At 44.1% G+C, this 21,208-nt stretch overlaps 1 protein-coding gene across 1 annotated transcript in view; it reads right to left on the bottom strand.

Annotated features, from left to right (window-relative positions):
- VWA8 (von Willebrand factor A domain containing 8) overlaps positions 1-21,208 on the bottom strand; it is a 616,504-nt gene that overhangs the window by 226,655 nt on the left and 368,641 nt on the right. Inside the window, exon 25 of the mRNA XM_069758217.1 lies at positions 11,696-11,815. Within this exon, the coding sequence (XP_069614318.1) occupies positions 11,696-11,815 (120 nt within the window). The remainder of the gene's footprint in view (positions 1-11,695; positions 11,816-21,208) is intronic.

A 21,208-nucleotide genomic window follows, 5' to 3' on the forward strand; every position in this document is an offset into this window, starting at 1 on the left:
AAACAAAGCCGGAGTACAATAGGGAAACTAGGAGTACAATATGTTAGTAGTTGCACTGTGGTGGAGAAAATAAATTGACATTCTATATAGATATAATATAACATGACGGTACTGTAGTAGGAGTCCAAACCAACAATGATTATTCATAAGGAACCCGAGTTGAATAGGTATATTCAATATACACGCTTGACACACTTCATCCGAAAGGACTCAATAGGGAGTTGGATTGGCTATCTTAACCAGATTTTCTTTCCCTTAGGCAAACTAACCGTCTGCACATGTAGATTTCGTATCGTATCTCCACGGGATGGTAAGAGACACACCCTTTAGGAGCCCCCTAAGCTTCATTTACCCTTAACTTTTTTACAATTCCCCCTCCCCCCCCCCCCCCTTTTTTATTTTTTATTATTTTTTTATTTTTTATTTTTCATATTTTATATTTCATTTTTACTTTTTATATACTTTGTTTATTTATTTGTTATTTTGCCCATGCTTTTTCCTACCTATTCAACTCGGGTTCCTTATGAATAATCATTGTTGGTTTGGACTCCTACTACAGTACCGTCATGTTATATTATATCTATATAGAATGTCAATTTATTTTCTCCACCACAGTGCAACTACTAACATATTGTACTCCTAGTTTCCCTATTGTACTCCGGCTTTGTTTTTTTTCCTCCAGTCGTATGTCACCTACTACACAGGATACATACTACCACCTCATGCTCATATAGGTATACTACATGCCGAGGTCCTCCAATAGGATTATTACGCTCCTCTCTTCCTAGTTCTCCTATACCAGTGCCTAGCTAATCTCTATTGCCATGGATTGATCTAGCCCCTGGCTCCCCAGAGACATTTTGGACTTAGAGTGGCTCTCCTCCGCAGCGCTGTTGCGCCCGGCATATTCGGCCCCTATAGTTCTCATGCGCAAGCACACATCCCTCCTCTGCGCTGTGCCCTCTAGGACAACGCTCTGCGCAGGCGCCGGTTCTCCCTATCAACGCGCAGACGCCGGCAACACAAGCCTCACACGCAGGCGCCTGTAACATAGTCCTCGTTTAGGCTAGTGCGCAGGTGCGGGCGGGCTCTTCCCTTTCCGGTCACGTGACCGGCTGTGGCCAGCTTAAAACTCCACGCCTTGGAGTCCAGTTACCGCCGCTCTCACCGCCTAGACACTGCCTGTGTCGGCGCTTCCCACGGTACCTCCAACTGCGGACATTGCGACCCCGGACCGCGCCTCCATTGCACCACCAATGACTGTGAGACTACATCTGGACTTTTAAGATAAGTACCCTGGGTCGGACTCTAGACTTTACATGACGCTTTGTATCCCTGCTCATACCCTCTATAGGCACGTAGGTCCTTACTAAGATGACTGACACGGCATGAAGGGATTCTAATATTCCCTGCCTCACCCTATTCTCTTTGCTGGAACTCTCGAGTCTGCAGGGCCACATATGAGCCAACTTAACAATCCAGGTAGCAACTTGGCTGATTTACTTGTTTTACTGGTCTATCCTTGAACTTATATAGAGTATACATCCCTATACTATATATATTACAGCCAACCTGACCTTTTGACAGATGTCTCAAATTTATCGCTGGACTGCACTACAGCTTCCGACTATTGAATAATAAGACAAGCTTTATCTGCCATTTGGGTAATTACTCTCTCCTATATATATACATATATACATTATTCCAACCTCATATGGCTCTATACATTTTTATTTTACTGATTGTTGTTTGATTGCACCATCTACTTCTTTGTCGACAGCCTCTTGTGTTCATTCCATATAGGCCACAGCCGGACTACCCTTACTTGGCTACATATTACTTTATCCTTGTTCTTACTTGACGTGTCACAAACAGTTCCTAAAGGGTATGTTTATGAATCTCTTACCAGATCCTCCCGCTTGTAGAGATCTTATCCTCTTTAAACCCTACCTCCTTTCTTCTTATCCTCCGGGTTTACTATTGGTTGCAGGATCACTAGAACCGTTTTTCCTCCTTCTACAGGTTATGACATGGGTGCCAGTACCTACAGTGGGGCAAAAAAGTATTTAGTCAGTCAGCAATAGTGCAAGTTCCACCACTTAAAAAGATGAGAGGCCTCTTTAATTTACATCATAGGTAGACCTCAACTATGGGAGACAAACTGAGAAAAAAAAATCCAGAAAATCACATTGTCTGTTTTTTTATCATTTTTTTTGCATATTATGGTGGAAAATAAGTATTTGGTCAGAAACAATCAAGATTTCTGGCTCTCACAGACCTGTAACTTCTTCTTTAAGAGTCTCCTCTTTCCTCCACTCATTACCTGTAGTAATGGCACCTGTTTAAACTTGTTATCAGTATAAAAAGACACCTGTGCACACCCTCAAACAGTCTGACTCCAAACTCCACTATGGTGAAGACCAAAGAGCTGTCAAAGGACACCAGAAACAAAATTGTAGCCCTGCACCAGGCTGGGAAGACTGAATCTGCAATAGCCAACCAGCTTGGAGTGAAGAAATCAACAGTGGGAGCAATAATTAGAAAATGGAAGACATACAAGACCACTGATAATCTCCCTCGATCTGGGGCTCCACGCAAAATCCCACCCCGTGGGGTCAGAATGATCACAAGAACGATGAGCAAAAATCCCAGAACCACGCGGGAGGACCTAGTGAATGAACTGCAGAGAGCTGGGACCAATGTAACAAGGCCTACCATAAGTAACACACTACGCCACCATGGACTCAGATCCTGCAGTGCCAGACGTGTCCCACTGCTTAAGCCAGTACATGTCCGGGCCCGTCTGAAGTTTGCTAGAGAGCATTTGGATGATCCAGAGGAGTTTTGGGAGAATGTCCTATGGTCTGATGAAACCAAACTGGAACTGTTTGGTAGAAACACAACTTGTCGTGTTTGGAGGAAAAAGAATACTGAGTTGCATCCATCAAACACCATACCTACTGTAAAGCATCGTGGTGGAAACATCATGCTTTGGGGCTGTTTCTCTGCAAAGGGGCCAGGACGACTGATCCGGGTACATGAAAGAATGAATGGGGCCATGTATCGTGAGATTTTGAGTGCAAACCTCCTTCCATCAGCAAGGGCATTGAAGATGAAACGTGGCTGGGTCTTTCAACATGACAATGATCCAAAGCACACCGCCAGGGCAACGAAGGAGTGGCTTTGTAAGAAGCATTTCAAGGTCCTGGAGTGGCCTAGCCAGTCTCCAGATCTCAACCCTATAGAAAACCTTTGGAGGGAGTTGAAAGTCCGTGTTGCCAAGCGAAAAGCCAAAAACATCACTGCTCTAGAGGAGATCTGCATGGAGGAATGGGCCAACATACCAACAACAGTGTGTGGCAACCTTGTGAAGACTTACAGAAAACGTTTGACCTCTGTCATTGCCAACAAAGGATATATTACAAAGTATTGAGATGAAATTTTGTTTCTGACCAAATACTTATTTTCCACCATAATATGCAAATAAAATGTTAAAAAAACAGACAATGTGATTTTCTGGATTTTTTTTTCTCAGTTTGTCTCCCATAGTTGAGGTCTACCTATGATGTAAATTACAGACGCCTCTCATCTTTTTAAGTGGTGGAACTTGCACTATTGCTGACTGACTAAATACTTTTTTGCCCCACTGTATATCTTCTGTGTAAATAGTTTTGTATATATATTTTTATTACTATGCATATGTTATGTTCATACACTGTTGTTTATCTCTTTGTTACAGCACCATTTGTGAACAAGGCCACTGAGTGGCCGAAACGTCAAACTTGTTGCCTCACTGTTTTCTGCCTTCACGTCTGCAATAAACTTTTTTCACTTTAGCAAAATTGAACTGGATGAGTGCAGTGTTTTACTTTTTTCCAATGACTACACTTTAATTTTGAAATCTGACCACTGTCACTTTATGTGGTTATAACTCTGGAACACTTCAACGGATCCCACTGATTCTGAGATTGTTTTTTCGTGACATATTGTACTTTATGATAGTGATACCATTTCTTCGATATGACTAGCGTTTATTTGTGAAAAAATGTAAATTTGGCAAAAATTTTGAAAATTTCACAATTTTCGAACTTTTAATTTTTATGCCCCTAAATCAGAGCATTAAAGGGAACCTGTCACCCCATTTTTTCAAGATGATATCAAAATAGCGCTAAATAGGGGCAGAGCTGTGCTTTAAATTAGTGTATTTTTGGAGCCTTTATTCCCCACCTATGCTGCCGAAATACCTTTATAAAGTCGCCGTTTTGGGCTGTCACTCACGCTGGTCTGGTCATATGGGCATGGTGACAGCGCTGTTTCTCCCCCAGATCTCCGTTGGTGGCGTAGTGGTGTGCGCATGCCCAGCAGGCGAATCCAGTGCGCAGGTGAAGGAAAAAAGGAGATCTGCGCTATTCCGCGGTTTATTGGTTGGCGTGGCCATCTTTGTGAGGCCGCGCGTGCGCAGATGGTACTTCTCGGCTTCCCGGGGCTTCAGGAAAATGGCCGCGGGATGCCGCGCGTGCGCAGATGGAGATCGCGGCGGCCATTTTCCTGAAGCCGAGATACACCACTACGCCACCAACGGAGATCTGGGAGAGAAACAGCGCTGTCACCACGCCGATATGACCAGACAAGCGTGAGTGACAGCCCAAAACGGCGACTTTACAAAGGTATTTCGGCAGCATAGGTGGGGAATAAAGGCTCCAAAAATACACTAATTTAAAGCACAGCTCTGCCCCTATTTAGCGCTATTTTTATATCATCTTGAAAAAAAGAGGTGACAGGTTCCCTTAAAGTCATACAAAATAGTTAATAAATAACATTTCCCACATGTTTACATCAGCATAATATTTTAAACAATTTTTTTTGTTAGGAAGTCATAAGGGTTTGAAGCAGACCAGCAATTTCTCATTTTTCCAACAAAGTTTACAAAACCATTTTTTTTAGGGACCACCTCACTTTTGAAGTGATTTTGGGGGTCTATATGACAGTAAATACCCAGAAGTGCCAACATTCTAAAAACTGCACCCCTCAAGGTGTTCAAAACCACATTCAAAAAGTTTATTAACCCTTCAGGTGCTTCACAGGAATTAATGGAATGTGGAAGAAAAAAACAACATACCGTATTTACTCAAGTATAAGCCAAGATTTTCAGCCCACGTTTTTGGGCTGAAAGTCCCCCTCTCGGCTTATACTCGAGTCATACCCAGGGGTCGACAGGTGAGGGGGAGCGGGAGCTGTCTAATTATACTTACCTGATCCTGGCGCGGTCCCTGCAGGTCCCTGGCTTCCCTGACGCTGGTAGCTTCCTCCTGTACTGAGCAGTCACATGGTACCGCTCATTACAGTAATGACTATGCGGCTCCACCTCCTATAGAGGTGGAGCCGCATAGTCATTACTGTAATGAGCGGTAACGGTGACCGCTCACTACAGAAAGAAGCTGCAGCGCCGGGGAAGCAGGGACTGCACAGCGCCAGGAGCAGGTAAGTATAACGGGGAGGGGAGCGCTGCGCGATAGTCACCTGCTCCTCGTTCCAGCGCCGCTCCATCTTCAACAGTGGCGCTCAGGTCAGAGGGCGCGGTGACGTAGTTAGTGCGCGCCCTCAGCCTGAACGTCAGTGCTGAAGAAGGAGCGGCGCCAAAACGATCAACACGTGAATATTGAAAGCGCCGGGGGCCTGAGCGACGGAGAGATGAGTATGTGATTTTTTTTTATCACAGCAAATGGGGCAAGTGTCTGTATGGAGCATCTATGGGGCCATAACGTTTGTGCAGCATTATAAGGGGACATAACGTTTGTGCAGCACTATAAGGGGACATAACGTTTGTGCAGCACTATAAGGGGACATAACGTTTGTGCAGCACTATAAGGGGACATAACGTTTGTGCAGCACTATAAGGGGACATAACGTTTGTGCAGCACTATAAGGGGACATAACGTTTGTGCAGCACTATAAGGGGACATAATGTTTGTGCAGCACTATAAGGGGACATAACGTTTGTGCAGCACTATATGGGGCCATAACGTTTGTGCAGCACTATATGGGGCCATAATATTTGTGCAGCACTATAAGGGGTCATAAGGTTTGTGCAGCACTACAAGGGGCCATAACGTTTGTGCAGCACTACAAGGGGCCATAACGTTTATGCAGCACTATATGGGGCCATAATGTTTGTGCAGCATTATATGGGGCCATAATGTTTGTGCAGCACTATAAGGTGCCATAACGTTTGTGCAGCACTATATGGGGCCATAACGTTTGTGCAGCATTATATGGGGCCATAACGTTTGTGCAGCATTATATGGGGCCATAACGTTTGTGCAGCACTATATGGGGCCATAATGTTTGTGCAGCACTATAAGGGGTCATAACGTTTGTGCAGCACTACAAGGGGCCATAACGTTTGTGCAGCACTATAAGGGGCCATAACGTTTGTGCAGCACTATATGGGGCCATAATGTTTGTGCAGCACAATATGGGGCAAATATCTTTATGGAGCATCTTATGGGGCCATAATCAGCATTTGCGCAGCATTATATTGGGCAAATATGTCTATGGAGCATCTTATGGGGCCATTATTAACCTTCATGCAGGATTATATGGGGCATATTTTAATATGGAGCATCTTATGGGGCCATAACGAACTTTATGGAGCATTATATGGGGCTCCTGATTCAATATGGATATTCAAAAACACTTAACCTACTGATGTCTCAATTAATTTTACTTTTATTGGTATCTATTTTTACTTTTGACACTTACCGGTAGCTGCTGCATTTCCCACCCTAGGCTTATACTCGAGTCATTAAGTTTTCCCAGTTTTTTTGTGGCAGAATTAGGGGGGTCGGCTTATACTCGAGTATATACGGTAACTTTTTTCAGAAAAATTTTACTTCGGACACAATGTTTTTTATTTTCTCAAGGGTATCAGGAGAAAATGAACCACAATAGCTGTTGTGCAATTTCTCCTGAGTACGCTAAAACCCCATGTATGGAGAAAGACCACTCTTCAGGCGCACAGCAGGACTCAGAAGGGAAGGAGCACCATTTGAGGTTTTGAGCATAAAAATATCTGGAATCGAGAGAGGACATCATGTCGCACTTGGAGAGTCCCTGATGTGCCTAAACAGTGGAAATGCCCCACAAGTGACCCCATTTTGGGAACTAGACCCCTCAAGGGACGTATCTAGATGTTTGTTGAGCACCCTGAACCCCTCAAGTGCTTCAATTAAGTTTATAACGTAGAGCAGTGAAAATTAAAAATCTAATTTTTTTCCACTAAAACCATGAAGGAAGACCACTGTTTAGGCACACGGCAGGACTAGGCAGGGAAAGAGCAACGTTTCTTGTCGTTTTAAGCAAAATTGGCTGGAAGGTTACGTTTGGAGAGCCCCGATGTGACTAAATAGTGGAAACCCCCCACAAGTGATCCCATTTTCGAAATTAGACAAGAAAGGGACTTATTTAGATGTTTGGTGAGCAACTTGAATCCCCAGGCGCTTCATATAAGTTTATAACGTAGAGCCATGAAAATTAAAAATCAAATTTTTCCACAAAAATCATCTTTTAACACCAAATCTTTTAATTTAACAAAGGTAGCAGGAGAAAATGGATGGCAAAACTTATTGTTCAATTTCTCCTGAGTACGCCGATACCCCACGTGTGGCGGAAGATCACTGTTTGGGCGCACGGTAGGGCTCGGAAGGGAAGGAGCACCGTTTTATGCTATGAATGCAAAATTGGCTGGAATCGAGAGCGCATACTCAAATTACTGGAATGGTACCGTTCCTCCACTCCAAGACTTGTGTCCCTGACAATCTTATCATCTCAGTTATGTCATTTTTGGACTGCTGCTGTTCAACCTACACTGATGGGCTGCAGCATTTACGTGACACAAACAATGTCACAAGATCCAGTCCAGTTGTGAAACTATTCTACAAATTGGAGACAATCAAAGGTCCAGCATTGGACGACTTGTTTAACCCCTTTCTGACCTCGGACGGGATAGTACGTCCGAGGTCAGATCCCCTGCTTTGATGCAGGGCTCCGCGGTGAGCCCGCATCAAAACCGGGACATGTCAGCTGTTTTGAACAGCTGACATGTGCCCGTAATAGGCGCGGGCAGAATCGCGATCTGCCCGCACCTATTAACTAGTTAAATGCCGCTGTCAAACGCAGACAGCGGCATTTAACTACCGCTTCCGGCCGGGCGGCCGGAAATGACGTCATCGCCGACCCCGTCACATGATCGGGGGTCGGCGATGCGTCAGGATGGTAACCATAGAGGTTCTTGAGACTTATGGTTACTGATCACCGGTGGCTGTGAGCGCCACCCTGTGGTCGGCGCTCACAGCACACCTCCATTTCTGCTACACAGCAGCGATCAGCAGATCGCTGCTATGTAGCAGAGGCGATCGTGCTGTGCCTGCTTCTAGCCTCCCATGGAGGCTATTGAAGCATGGCAAAAGTAAAAAAATTAAGTTAAAAAAAATGTGAAAAAAATAAAAAAAATATAAAAGTTTAAATCACCCCCCTTTCGCCCCAATCAAAATAAATCAATAATAAAAAAAAAATCTACACATAATTGGTATCGCCGCGCTCAGAATCGCCCGATCTATCAATTAAAAAAAGCATTAACCTGATTGCTAAACGGCGTAGCGAGAAAAAAATTTGAAACGCCAGAATTACGTTTTTTAGGTCGCCGCGACATTGCATTAAAATGCAATAATGGGCGATCAAAAGAACGTATCTGCACCAAAATGCTATCATTAAAAACGTCATCTCGGCACGCAAAAAATAAGCCCTCAACCAACCCCAGATCATGAAAAATGAAAACGCTACGAGTATCGGAAAATGGCGCAATTTTTTTTTTTTTTTTAGCAAAGTTTGGAATTTTTTTTCACCACTTAGATAAAAAATAACCTAGTCATGTTAGGGGTCTATGAACTCGTACTGACCTGGAGAATCATAATGTCAGGTCAGTTTTAGCATTTAGTGAACCTAGCAAAAAAGCCAAACAAAAAAACAAGTGTGGGATTGCACTTTTTTTGCAATTTCACCGCACTTGTAATTTTTTTCCCATTTTCTAGTACTCGTCCCGCAAAAAATAAGCCCTCACATGGCCAAATTGACGGAAAAATAAAAAAGTTATGGCTCTGGGAAGAAGGGGAGTGAAAAACGAACACAGAAAAACGAAAAATCCCAAGGTCATGAAGTGGTTATGGTCCCCATATATACAAATCTGATAAAAACCAGCCAAACCTGCTGTTCTTGCCTGAATCCGCTGATCTTTTAACATGTATGGGGGCGTCCAACTTTTCCTAGGCAAATGATGTGACACATTGCACTTTATGTTGAGGTAAATTTAGGTCGATATGTTTTTGTTTTATAAAAATATTTGAAATTTGCAGAATTTTTTTTTAATTAGCAATTTTCAAACTTTGAATGTTTATATCCTTCAACCAGGCATTCAGACCACAAACAGTTAATAACTAACATTTCCCAAATGTCTACTTTACATCAGCATGAATTTTCAATTACCGTATTTTTCGGACTATAAGACGCACCCAGGTTTAGAGGTGGTAAATAGGGAAAAAATTATTTGAAGCAAAAAAAAGTGGTAAAATATTTAATAACAAATAACATACTATTATATATAATAACACCACATATAATAGTATGTTATTATATTGGAAGCTTTGGGACCAGTGTGGTGTCTGTAAAGTACTATATGAAGACGCTGGAGGGTGAGTATAAGAATGGGGTCACAGGGCTTAAATTTAAAGCACCACTCCAGCACTGAAAAATAACACTGGAGTGCTGCTTTAAGAACCCATGGGAGAACTCCCAGCATGTCCTGCAGATCCGACGGTATGCTGGGAGTTATAGTTCACCACAGGAATGGCAGAGTGCTTTATTGCGTGTTGTATAGACTAACCTTTTAATTATGGCAGCCAGCCACGCTGTGGTGAGGTAAAAAGCTGGAGCATCCCACGACACCACAGAGCCCTCCCTCTTGTTGCCTCTCCACAGCACAGGTCATAAGAGGAAGCCAGCAGATTCTAGTGGGTGTCTGAAGGACCTGTGATGACGTCAAGAGGGAGGGCTCTGTGCTGTCATGTGATGCTCCAGCCCGCCCACTTCATGACATCACATAGGTCCTTATGCACTTGGCATCCAGCACAGCAGGCAGAAGCTGTGCTGTCAGGTATGCAGCGGTCTCCTCGGGCCCCTGCTGCCGCCTCCTCCACTCCACACACAGATCTCCCCAGCTGCTGCAGGAATCCAGGGCTGGGGAAACCATGTGTGTCCGCTGCTTAAGTGAAGGAGTATTCATGTGTAGCTCCCCGCTCAGCTGACAGGTGGGCGGGGAAGCGGCTAATGAATATTCACTGCACTTTAATCCTCGGGACTATGTGGTTTCCCCAGCACTGATTCCTGCAGCCTGGCAGCGGGGCGGGGCCATTTTTCTGCCTCCTGCATGGGATACCAGTGCGATCCCACTCACTGCTGCCCCCTCCCCATGTTACATACCTACCATAAGACGCACCCACACTTTCCTCCCAAATTTGCAGGAAAAAAAAAAAAGAGCGTCTTATGGTCGGAAAAACACGGTATACTTTTTTTGTTTGGATGTAAAAAGGGTTAAAATTTACCAGCAAAGAAGTGACATAAAAAGGTGCTGAGTAAAAAGGCCCCTAATGGCAGTCGTTAAAAAGTTTATTGGTGGTCGTTAAGGGGTTACACTATCGACTGATGCTTATTTGATTATCAAAATTAGGATAATACAAGACGAATATGATCTTTATGGCTACAGTGAGGCAGTGAGGGGAATCATATGCGAGGGCCGATATGTGTCCCCCATGATGCAGACAGAGTCTTATTAAACCCGCTGGAGCACCTTGTGTTCACAGCAGAACGCCTGTGAATCACAAGGCAAAATTAAAGAAAGAGTGGATTGGGTTCAAGTAGTTGACTCAGTCAGATTTTTAGGAAAACCTGTCAAGGTCTTATTTTTAGAGTGATTTGCAGGTTTGGTAGTGGGGTAAATCCCTCTCTCCACTCCGGGTTTTGGAAGTGGCTTTACGGCCACAATTCCATTTAAAAATCTGTCAGTTTGGCTTTCGGTGTGTCAGTTTGAAGTTTGCAAACTGCAGAGCAGGAGGCTCTGTGCAACCCAGGTTTGTGTGGAGCTAACACAGAGCCAGTGACTTCAAGGTGGCAGATGCACTCAAGAGACATGGTGGGGCCATTGTCCAGGGCAACAGGTTTTGAACATGGATTATATTTGTGGAAACCCGTCTGCGAGCCGGAAGATATGGTTTGTGAGTCTAAAAATAAAGACACTGTTTATGCTGAACTTTCTGTGGTGCCTGTCTAAATGTCGCACTGCACCAACCCTGCTGCATACACTACCAATAGCCAAGATTAAGGTACAGTATGTAGCATAAAGCAGAAAAGCTAGAAGCTGTAATAATCTGCCACTGTCTTCTCACCAGGGTCCCCCGTTGTTCTAAGAACTCTTGATCCCTTCTGCTCCTGCTATAAACATCACTGCAGACTGGCGATTTACAGTGTCAATTTTCAAAGAACAGTAAGTGATTCTTAATGGGTTAATGAATATATTTGTTAGGATACAAAACAATTAATGGAGGTTTTATAATAATAAAAAGATATATATAATATTACTACTTACCTAATGCACCAAAAAAATCATTTCCCAAGAATGGAAACCCGGGTCTATTGGCCAAGACTATCATTCTGAAATCAGGGTGAATAGCAATAATATTATCTCTTCTTATGCGTTCTGATAAATCTGGAAAAAAGTAAAACAGATTATATGGTATTCAAATTCTGAGTGAAAAAGGGATAAATCCGACTACAAAACCAACTAAAATATAGGCTATTATAATTAAACTACACTGCTCCAAAAGTGAACAGAACAATGAAATATCACATTAGACCATGATGAACTAAAGATTTACCTTAGGTGAAAATCTTTACTGATATAAATTGTGTATATCATGGAGAAGAAAATGATTTATCAATGGAAACCAAAACCATCAACCAAATCATTCCAAAAATCAATATGAAAAATTTTAATCACAGGCAAAACCAATCTGCTTGAATTTCATCACGTAAACTCATAATGTGACTCAGTAGTGTGTATTGTACCATGTTCCCTTAGGGTACCGTCACACAGTGCCATTTCAATCGCTACGACGGTACGATTCGTGACGTTCCAGCGATATTGTTACGATATCGCTGTGTCTGACACGCAGCAGCGATCAGGGATCCTGCTGAGAATCGTACGTCGTAGCAGATCGTTTAGAACTTTCTTTCGTCGCTGGATCTCCCGCTGTCATCGCTAGATCGGTGTGTGCGACACCGATCTAGCGATGCGATCTAGCAATGCGTTCGCTTGTAACCAGGGTAAACATCGGGTTACTAAGCGCAGGGCCGCGCTTAGTAACCCGATGTTTACCCTGGTTACAAGCGTAAAACTAAAAAAAAACAAACAGCACATACTTACATTCTGGTGTCCGTCAGGTCCCTTGCCGTCTGCTTCCCGCACTCAGTGACTGCCGGCCGTAAAGTGAAAGCAGAGCACAGCGGTGACGTCACCGCTGTGCTGTGCTTTCACTTTCACTTTACGGCCGGCAGTCAGTGAGTGCGGGAAGCAGACGGCAAGGGACCTGACGGACACCAGAATGTAAGTATGTGCTGTTTGTTTGTTTTTTTACGCTGGTAACCAGGGTAAACATCGGGTTACTAAGCGCGGTCCTGCGCTTAGTAACCCGATGTTTACCCTGGTTACCCGGGGACCTCGGCATCGTTGGTCGCTGGAGAGCTGTCTGTGTGACAGCTCCCCAGCGACCACACTACGATTTACCTACGATCACGGCCAGGTCATATCGCTGGTCGTGATCGTAGGTAAATCGTATAGTGTGACGGTACCCTTATGCACAACTGACAATATCTGGCCAAACTGCTGAGGAGACAGTGAATGGTGTCATGAGGTTATCTCCCTCACAGCTGAATAGATCATTAGGGCATTAGTGAGCTCCTGGGCAGTCTGTGAACTTGGTGTCAAATGAATCTACTATATAATTGTCTAAGGGTCACTTCCATCTTTCTGTCTGTCTGTCACAGAAATCCCAAGTCGCTAATTGGTCGCGGCAAAACAGCCACGACTAATCAGCGACGGGCACAGTCCGGCGGCAAAATGGCCACTCCTTCCTTCCCGCCGTCAGTGCCCGTTCCATAATCCCCTCCAGTCAGCACTCACATAGGGTTAATGGCAGCGTTAACGCACCGTGGTGTAACGCACTCAGTTAACGCTGCTATTAACCCTGTGTGACCAACTTTTTTACTATTGATGCTGCCTATGCCTCCCCGGTGAGCGCTCCATGCATTGCGGTCTCGCGAGACCGCTACGTCATCATCTCGCGAGACCGCAATGCACTCTTGAGACCGGAGCGTACGACGAGCATCGGTAAACGCTTCGCTTGGATCCGGGGGCCAACGGAAGGGGAGTATATAACTTTTTTATTTTAATTCTTTTTTTAACAGGGATATGATGCCCACATTGCTATATACTGCGTGGGCTGTGCAATATACTACGTGGACTGTGCAATATACTACGTGGGCTGTGATTACACAGCATCAATAGTAAAAAGATATGTTAAAAATTATTAAAAAAAAAAATCGTGATATTCTCACCTTCCGTCACCTCCGCAGCAGCTTTTCCTGCAGCTCGCGATGCTCCGGTCCCACCGCTTTGCAGATTGGTCGCGACCAATCAGCGACATTGCCGTGGGATGCCGGCGCAAGCAATCAGTGAAATTGGCGCGGGATTAAAATCCCGCTTCTCTGATTGCTCAAGCCCAGCCAGCGCGACCAATCAGCGACATTGGCGTGGGATCGAACGTTAAAAATTAAAAAAAAAAAATCATTACATACTCACCTTCCGGATCCAGCCCAGGCCTGCGACGCTCCGGTGACCGGTCCTTGCATTGCAGTCTCGCAAGATGATGACGTAGCGGTCTCGCGAGACCGCTAGGTCATCATCTCGCGAGACCGCAATGAACTCTTGGGCTCGGAGCGTCATGAGGAGCACCGGTAAACGTCTCGGCTGGATCCGGGGTATATAACTATTTTTTATTTTAATTTTTTTTAACAGAGATATGGTGCCCACATTGCTATATACAACGTGGGCTGGGTTATATACTACATCTCTGGGCAATATACTACGTGGCTGAGCAATATACTACGTGGCTGGGCTATATACTATATGGGCTGTGTTATATACTACGTGGCTGGGCTATATACTACGTGGCTGGGCTATATACTACGTGGCTGGGCTATATACTACGTGGCTGGGCTATATACTATGTGGCTGGGCAATATTCTACGTGTCTGCTATTTACTACGTGGCCTGTGCTATATACTACGTGGGCTGTGCTACATACTACTTGGGCTGTGCTATATACTACGTGGCTGTGCTATATACTACGTGGCTGTGCTATATACTACATGGGCTGTGTTATATACTACGTGGCTGTGCTATATACTACGTGGCTGGGCAATATAGCACGTGGGCTGTGCTATTTACTACGTGGGCTGTGCTATTTACTACGTGGGCTGTGCTATATACTATGTGGCTGGGCAATATACTATGTGGCTGTGCTATATACTACGTGGCTGTGCTATATACTACCTGGCTGTGCTGTATACTATATGGGCTGTGCTATATACTATGTGGACTGTTGTATGCTACGTGGGCTGTGCTATATTTCTCTGCTGTATCTGTGCATCATGAATCGTGGTATGTGTTAAAGAGGGGGGCCAACAGACGCTTTTGCCCGGGGCCCTCAAAAACCTGGAGCCGGCCCTGGCTTCACTGATTGTTCGCGGTTGGGAGTGACCAATCAGCAACAGTCGCAGTCCGCCCGCGAATTGGCGCGGAATTTGATCCACGCTTCGCTAATTGGTTACGGCCGGCCGAATCCTGTGTATAAACTGCATTATTCTGAAAACTTCATAAATAAACTACATACATATTCTAGAATACCCGATGCGTTACAATCGGGCCACCATCTAGTGGGTACATAATATCCCAAAGGTTTACAATTGGATTCAAGTCTGGGGAATGTGAAGGCCAGCCAAATATATCAATGCCTTTGTCATCAAGGAACTGTCTGCACACTCTTGTCAAATGAGGTCGGGCATTGTCCTGCACCATGAGGGTCCACTGCATCAGGGTAAGTTCTGACAATGGTTCTGAGGACTTAATTACAGAAAATAATAGCAGTTAAAGGGAACCTGTCACCCCGTTTTTTGAGATTGAGATATAAATACTGTTAAATAGGGCCTGTGCTGTGCGTTACTATAGTGTATGTAGTGTACCCCGATTCCCCACCTATGCTGAGAAATACATTACCAAAGTCGCCATTTTCGCCTGTCAATCAGGCTGGTCTGGTCAGGTGGGCGTGGTGACATCGCTCTTTTCTTCCCCAGCTTTCCGTTGGTGGCGTAGTGGTGTGCGCATGTCCAGAGTTCCTAATCCCCTGCGCGCACATGAAGCAAAAGCGCGCGTTCTGCGCTATTGCCCCTGTCATCGGTGGGGGCGGCCATCTTCCTGGGGCCGCGCGTGCGCAGATCGAGTGCTCTGCTGCACGGGGCTTCAGGAAAATGGCCGCGGGATGCCGCGCGTGCGCATTAGAGATCGCGGCGGCAATTTTCCCAAAGCCAAGATGCAAACTCGGCTTTGGGAAAATGGCCGCCGCGATCTCTAATGCGCACGCGCGGCATCCCGCGGCCATTTTCCTGAAGCCCCGTGCAGCAGAGCACTCGATCTGCGCACGCGCAGCCCCAGGAAGATGGCCGCCCCCACCGATGACAGGGGCAATAGCGCAGAACGCGCGCTTTTGCTTCACGTGCGCGCAGGGGATTAGGAACTCTGGACATGCGCACACCACTACGCCACCAACGGAAAGCTGGGGAAGAAAAGAGCGATGTCACCACGCCCACCTGACCAGACCAGCCTGATTGACAGGCGAAAACGGCGACTTTGGTAATGTATTTCTCAGCATAGGTGGGGAATCGGAGTACACTACATACACTATAGTAACGCACAGCGCAGGCCCTATTTAACAGTATTTATATCTCAATCTCAAAAAACGGGGTGACAGGTTCCCTTTAAGTTAATGTTGGCTATAATGTGGAGGTTTGTGCAACCCTTCAAGGATATGCCTCCCGAAACTATCAGTGTCCGACCACTAGCCTGGTCATGCTGGATAATATTGCAAGCAGCATGACCTTCACCACAGCATCTCCAGACTCTTTCAAGTCTTTCACATGTGCTCAATATGAACATGCTATTAATTAGAGAAAAGAAGGGGGAACCAACAGTGGACATGACAATTATGGTATTGTCTAGTGAAAGCCAATTGAGCTGCACAGTGCCAATCTCTGAGCACAGGTCACATTATAGGACGCTGGACTTGTCATGCTCAATGAATCGGTTTCTAACAGATTTGTCAGAATTATGCACATACAATGGGAAAAAAAAGTATTTAGTCAGCCACCAATTGTGCAAGTAGTCCCACTTAAAAAGATGAGAGAGGCTTGTAATTGACATCATCGGTAGACCACAACCATGAGAGTCAAAATGCAAAAACAAATGCAGAAAATCAACTTGTCTGACTTGGCAAGATTTATTTTCCAAATTATGGTGGAAAATAAGTATTTGGTCACCTAAAAACATTCAAGATTTCTGGCTCTCACAGTCCTGTAACTTCTTCTTTAAGGCTACGTTCACATTAGCGTTACGCTAATGTGCGTCGCTGTTGCGTCGGCGACGCAGCGGCGACGCGTCCCTATGTTTAACATAGGGGACGCGTGCGTTTTTTTGTTAGCGTTTTTCGACACGTGCGTCGTTTCCGACGCTAGCGTCGGACGCAAGAAAATGCAACAAGCTGCATTTTTCGTGCGTCCGATTTTCGTCAAAAAACGACGCACGCGTCGCAAAACGCAGCGTTTTTGCGCGCGTTTTTGGTGCGTCGCGCGTTGCGTCGCCGTTGCGTCGCCGACACACCGGCGCGCAACGCTAATGTGAACGTAGCCTTAGAGGCTCCTTTGTCCCCCACTCATTACCTGTAGGAATGGCACCTGGCACCTGTTTGAACTTGTTATCAGTATAAAGGACACCTGTCCACAACCTTAAACAGTCACAAACCATACTCCACTATGGTGAAGACCAAAGAGCTGTCGAAGGACACCAGAAACAAAATTGTAGCCCCGCACCAGGCTGGGAAGACTGAAGATGCAATAGGCAAGCAGCTTCGTGTGATGAAATCAACTGTGGTTCCACCATTACTCCAAAGCAACATGCCTGCTGCCGTGGGGTCATACTGGATTCCGAGCTTTCATTCACCCCCCACATCCGATCACTGGCTCGCTCTTCTTATCTGCATCTCAAAAACATTTCTAGAATTCGTCCTTTTCTTACTTTCAACTCTGCAAAAACTCTTACTGTTTCACTTATTCTTTCTCGTCTGGACTATTGTAATTCTCTACTAATCGGCCTCCCTCTTACCAAACTCTCCCCACTCCAATATGTCCTGAATGCTGCTGCCAGGATTATATTCCTCACCAACCGTTACACCGATGCCTCTACCTTGTGCCAGTCATTACACTGGCTACCCATCCACTCCAGAATCCAGTACAAAACTACTACCCTCATCCACAAAGCTCTCCATGGCTCAGCACCACCCTACATCTCCTCTCTGGTCTCAGTCTACCACTCTACCCATGCCCTCCGCTCCGCTAATGACCTCAAGTGAGCATGCTCCATAATCAGAACCTACCACTCCCGTCTCCAAGACTTTACACGTGCTGCGCCGATTCTTTGGAATGCACTACCCAGGTTAATACGATTAATCCCCACAGTTTTAAGCGTGCCCTAAAAACTCATTTGTTCAGATTGGCCTACCGCCTTAACGTACTAACCTATAGATAGATATACTTACTCTAGTATCTTCTAATTACCGCATATTATTTAGTTAATAGGTGTGTATACTAATTACCCTGTTTTTTCACTCTAGTTGAGTCAACACACATCCCCTGAAATTGCCTCTCTCAGCATACAGCGTCAGACAGCCCCCTGTATACTAAAAAGGTAATTATTCGTAAAAACCTTTTGTACATATTGGTATCTCACAAGTGCATATTATTTTTAAGCGCGGGTATTATATTATATACCATCAGTAACACCCTACTCTGCCAGGGACTCAGATCCTGCAGTGCCAGACATGTCCCCCTGCTTAAGCCAGTACATGTCCGGGCCCGTCTGAAGTTTGCTAGAGAGCATTTGGATTATCCAGAAAAGTATTTCGAGAATGTCATATGGTCTGATGAAACCAAAATAGAACTGTTTGGTAGAAACAAAACTTGTGTTTGGAGGACACAGAATGCTGAATTGCATCCAAAAAACACCAAACCTACTATGAAGCATGGGAATGGCAACATCATGCTTTGGGGATGTTTCTCTGCAAAGGGACCCGGACGACTGATCAGTGTACATGAAAGAAAGAATGGGGCCATGTATCCTGAGATTTTGAGAGCAAACCTCCTTCCATCAGCAAGGGCATTAAAGATGAAACGTGGATAGGTCTTTCAGCATGATAATGATCCCAAACACACCACCAGGGCAATGAAGGAGCGGCTTTGTAAGAAGCATATGAAGGTCCTGGAGTGGCCTAACCAGTCTCCAGATCTCAACCCCATAGACCTTTGGAGGGAGTTGAAAGTCCGTGTTGCCCAGCGACAGGCCCAAAACCACTGTTTTAGAGGAGAGCTGCATGGAGGAATGGGTCAACATACCATCAACAGTGTGTGCCAACCTTGTGAAGACTTACAGAAAACATTTGACCACTTTCATTGCCAACAAAGGATATATAACAAAATATTGAGATGAACTTTTGTTAATGACCAAATACTTATTTTCTACCATAATTTGCAAAATAAATCTTGCCAAATCAGACAAGGTGATTTACTGGATTTGATTTCTTATTTTGACTCTCATAGTTGTGGTCTACCTATGATGTCAGTTACAGGCCTCTCTCATCTTTTTAAGTGGGAGAACTTGCACAATTGGTGGCTGACTAAATACTTTTTTCCCCACTGTAGGTAGTCCTCCAGAGCTTGTTTTGTAGGGTTCTAGTCATGCTATTCCTCTTGCTGTTCCTTCTCCAATGGACCAGTTGTCACTTTCTATGGCACCAAAGCAGGTTATTTTTCCTAACTGGACAGATTCATATACCTTACATTTAACTGACTTGGGGCTATACTGAAATGTATAAATACTCCTTTTTGACCACTTGTGCATGTTGGACTTCTCAATCAGCTGGGGGTGCAGGGAATCGGACCCCCATCTACCTGATTATGATTACGGTACCTATTCAAAAGATAAGACGTCAGTTTTAAAGTCCCAGAAAACCCCTTTAAGTAGATAAGATGTCAGAAGAGTGGACGAGGAGCTGACAATTTTAGAAAAGTATTTTTATGAAAAATATTGTGAATTTGCTGCAGATGTGATGTGGATTTTAGTCTTTTTATGGCATTTGCATTCACTAAAATGTCACAGGATTGAGTAAATCACTTCCTTTCTAACTTTGTCACCGCATTTGTGTTTTCATTCCAAGGAGATTACAGTGAAATAGTTTTACAGAGTAAAACCATCTTATTTCCAGCTTTAGCTTGTACATTTCTAAGTACTACATCTGCCATTACTGATGTTTACCCTCTGATATGAAACATTAGATGTACGGTACTTTTACGACTATATAGTAATCCTAGGATTTTACATTAATTAATTCTCCTGCACTACATAAATATTACCATGGAAAAGTTGAAGTCTATCCTAAGGCTGAAGAAGGATAGGTCAAGTGCACCAAGGAGAATAAGATGCTTCTGATAATACAATAGTGTTCAAAATACTATTGGTGTGTTCAAAAATATGAGTTAATCACAAAATCTTTATACTAGCTTTTATTTCCACGCATTGGGAACATTGCACACTTTTCTATATCAAAACATGAAGAGAAATGTATATAATTTTAACTATTTTACAGAAAATAACAAAAATTAACATTGTGCCGTTCTAAAAAATAGCAGTGTCTGCATTTGTCTTTATAAACTCACAATATGTACGGTACTTTTTTTGTGGATTTTGCATTCCTGTGAATCACCTAATATTTAGTTCTACACTCACAGATTTTTAGAACTGCTTCACATCTATGTTGCACAGTTGACAGAGTCAACCAACTTCTGGCACCTGTCAACTGTTATTCCAGCCCATGATGCTTTGATTACATCACACAATTTTTTGGCATTTGTTTGCTTTGCCTCAGAAATTGCATTTTTAATGTCACCCCACAAGTGCTCTATCGGATTAAGCTCCATAACCTTAATTTTGTTGGACAGCAACCAAGATGTTGCTCATTTACTGGTGTGTTTAGGGTCGTTGTCTTGTTGAAACGCACATTTCAAGGGCATATTCTCTTCAGCATAAGGCAACATGACCTCTTCAAGTATTTTAATATATGCAAACTGGTCCATGATCCCTGGTATGAGGTAAATAGGTCTGGCACCATAGTAAGAGAAACATGTCCTTAACATGATGCTTGCACCACCATGCTACACGGTCTTCAGTGTCCAGGGTGGGACATTTATATGGATACACCTGGGTGCGTCATGTATATAGATGCACCAAAATAAAATGGGAATGGTTGGTGATATCAACTTCCTGTTTGTGGCACACTAGTATATGAGAGAGGAAAACTTTTCAAGATGGGTGGTGACCACGGCGGCCATTTTGGATCCAACTTTATTTTTCCAATGGGAAGAGGGTCATGTGACACATCAAACTTATTGAGAATTTCACAAGAAAAACAATGGTGTGCTTGGTTTTAACATAACTTTATTATTTCATGAGTTATTTACAAGTTTCTCTTTGTTTACAGCCATTGACATGTCGCAAAGGTTAACACGTGAGGAGCGGATATAAATTGTGTTGATGTCCGGTGAACGCAGTACCCGGGTCATTGCAGCAGATTTCTATGAAAGACACCCTACGCCAGAAAACTGTCACCATTCTTTATACTTTATAAATGGTCCACCAAGGTGTATCCATAAAAATGGCCCA

The sequence above is a fragment of the Ranitomeya imitator genome, chromosome 3 (genome assembly GCF_032444005.1).
Source record: "Ranitomeya imitator isolate aRanImi1 chromosome 3, aRanImi1.pri, whole genome shotgun sequence".
NCBI classification, from domain to species: domain Eukaryota; kingdom Metazoa; phylum Chordata; class Amphibia; order Anura; family Dendrobatidae; genus Ranitomeya; species Ranitomeya imitator.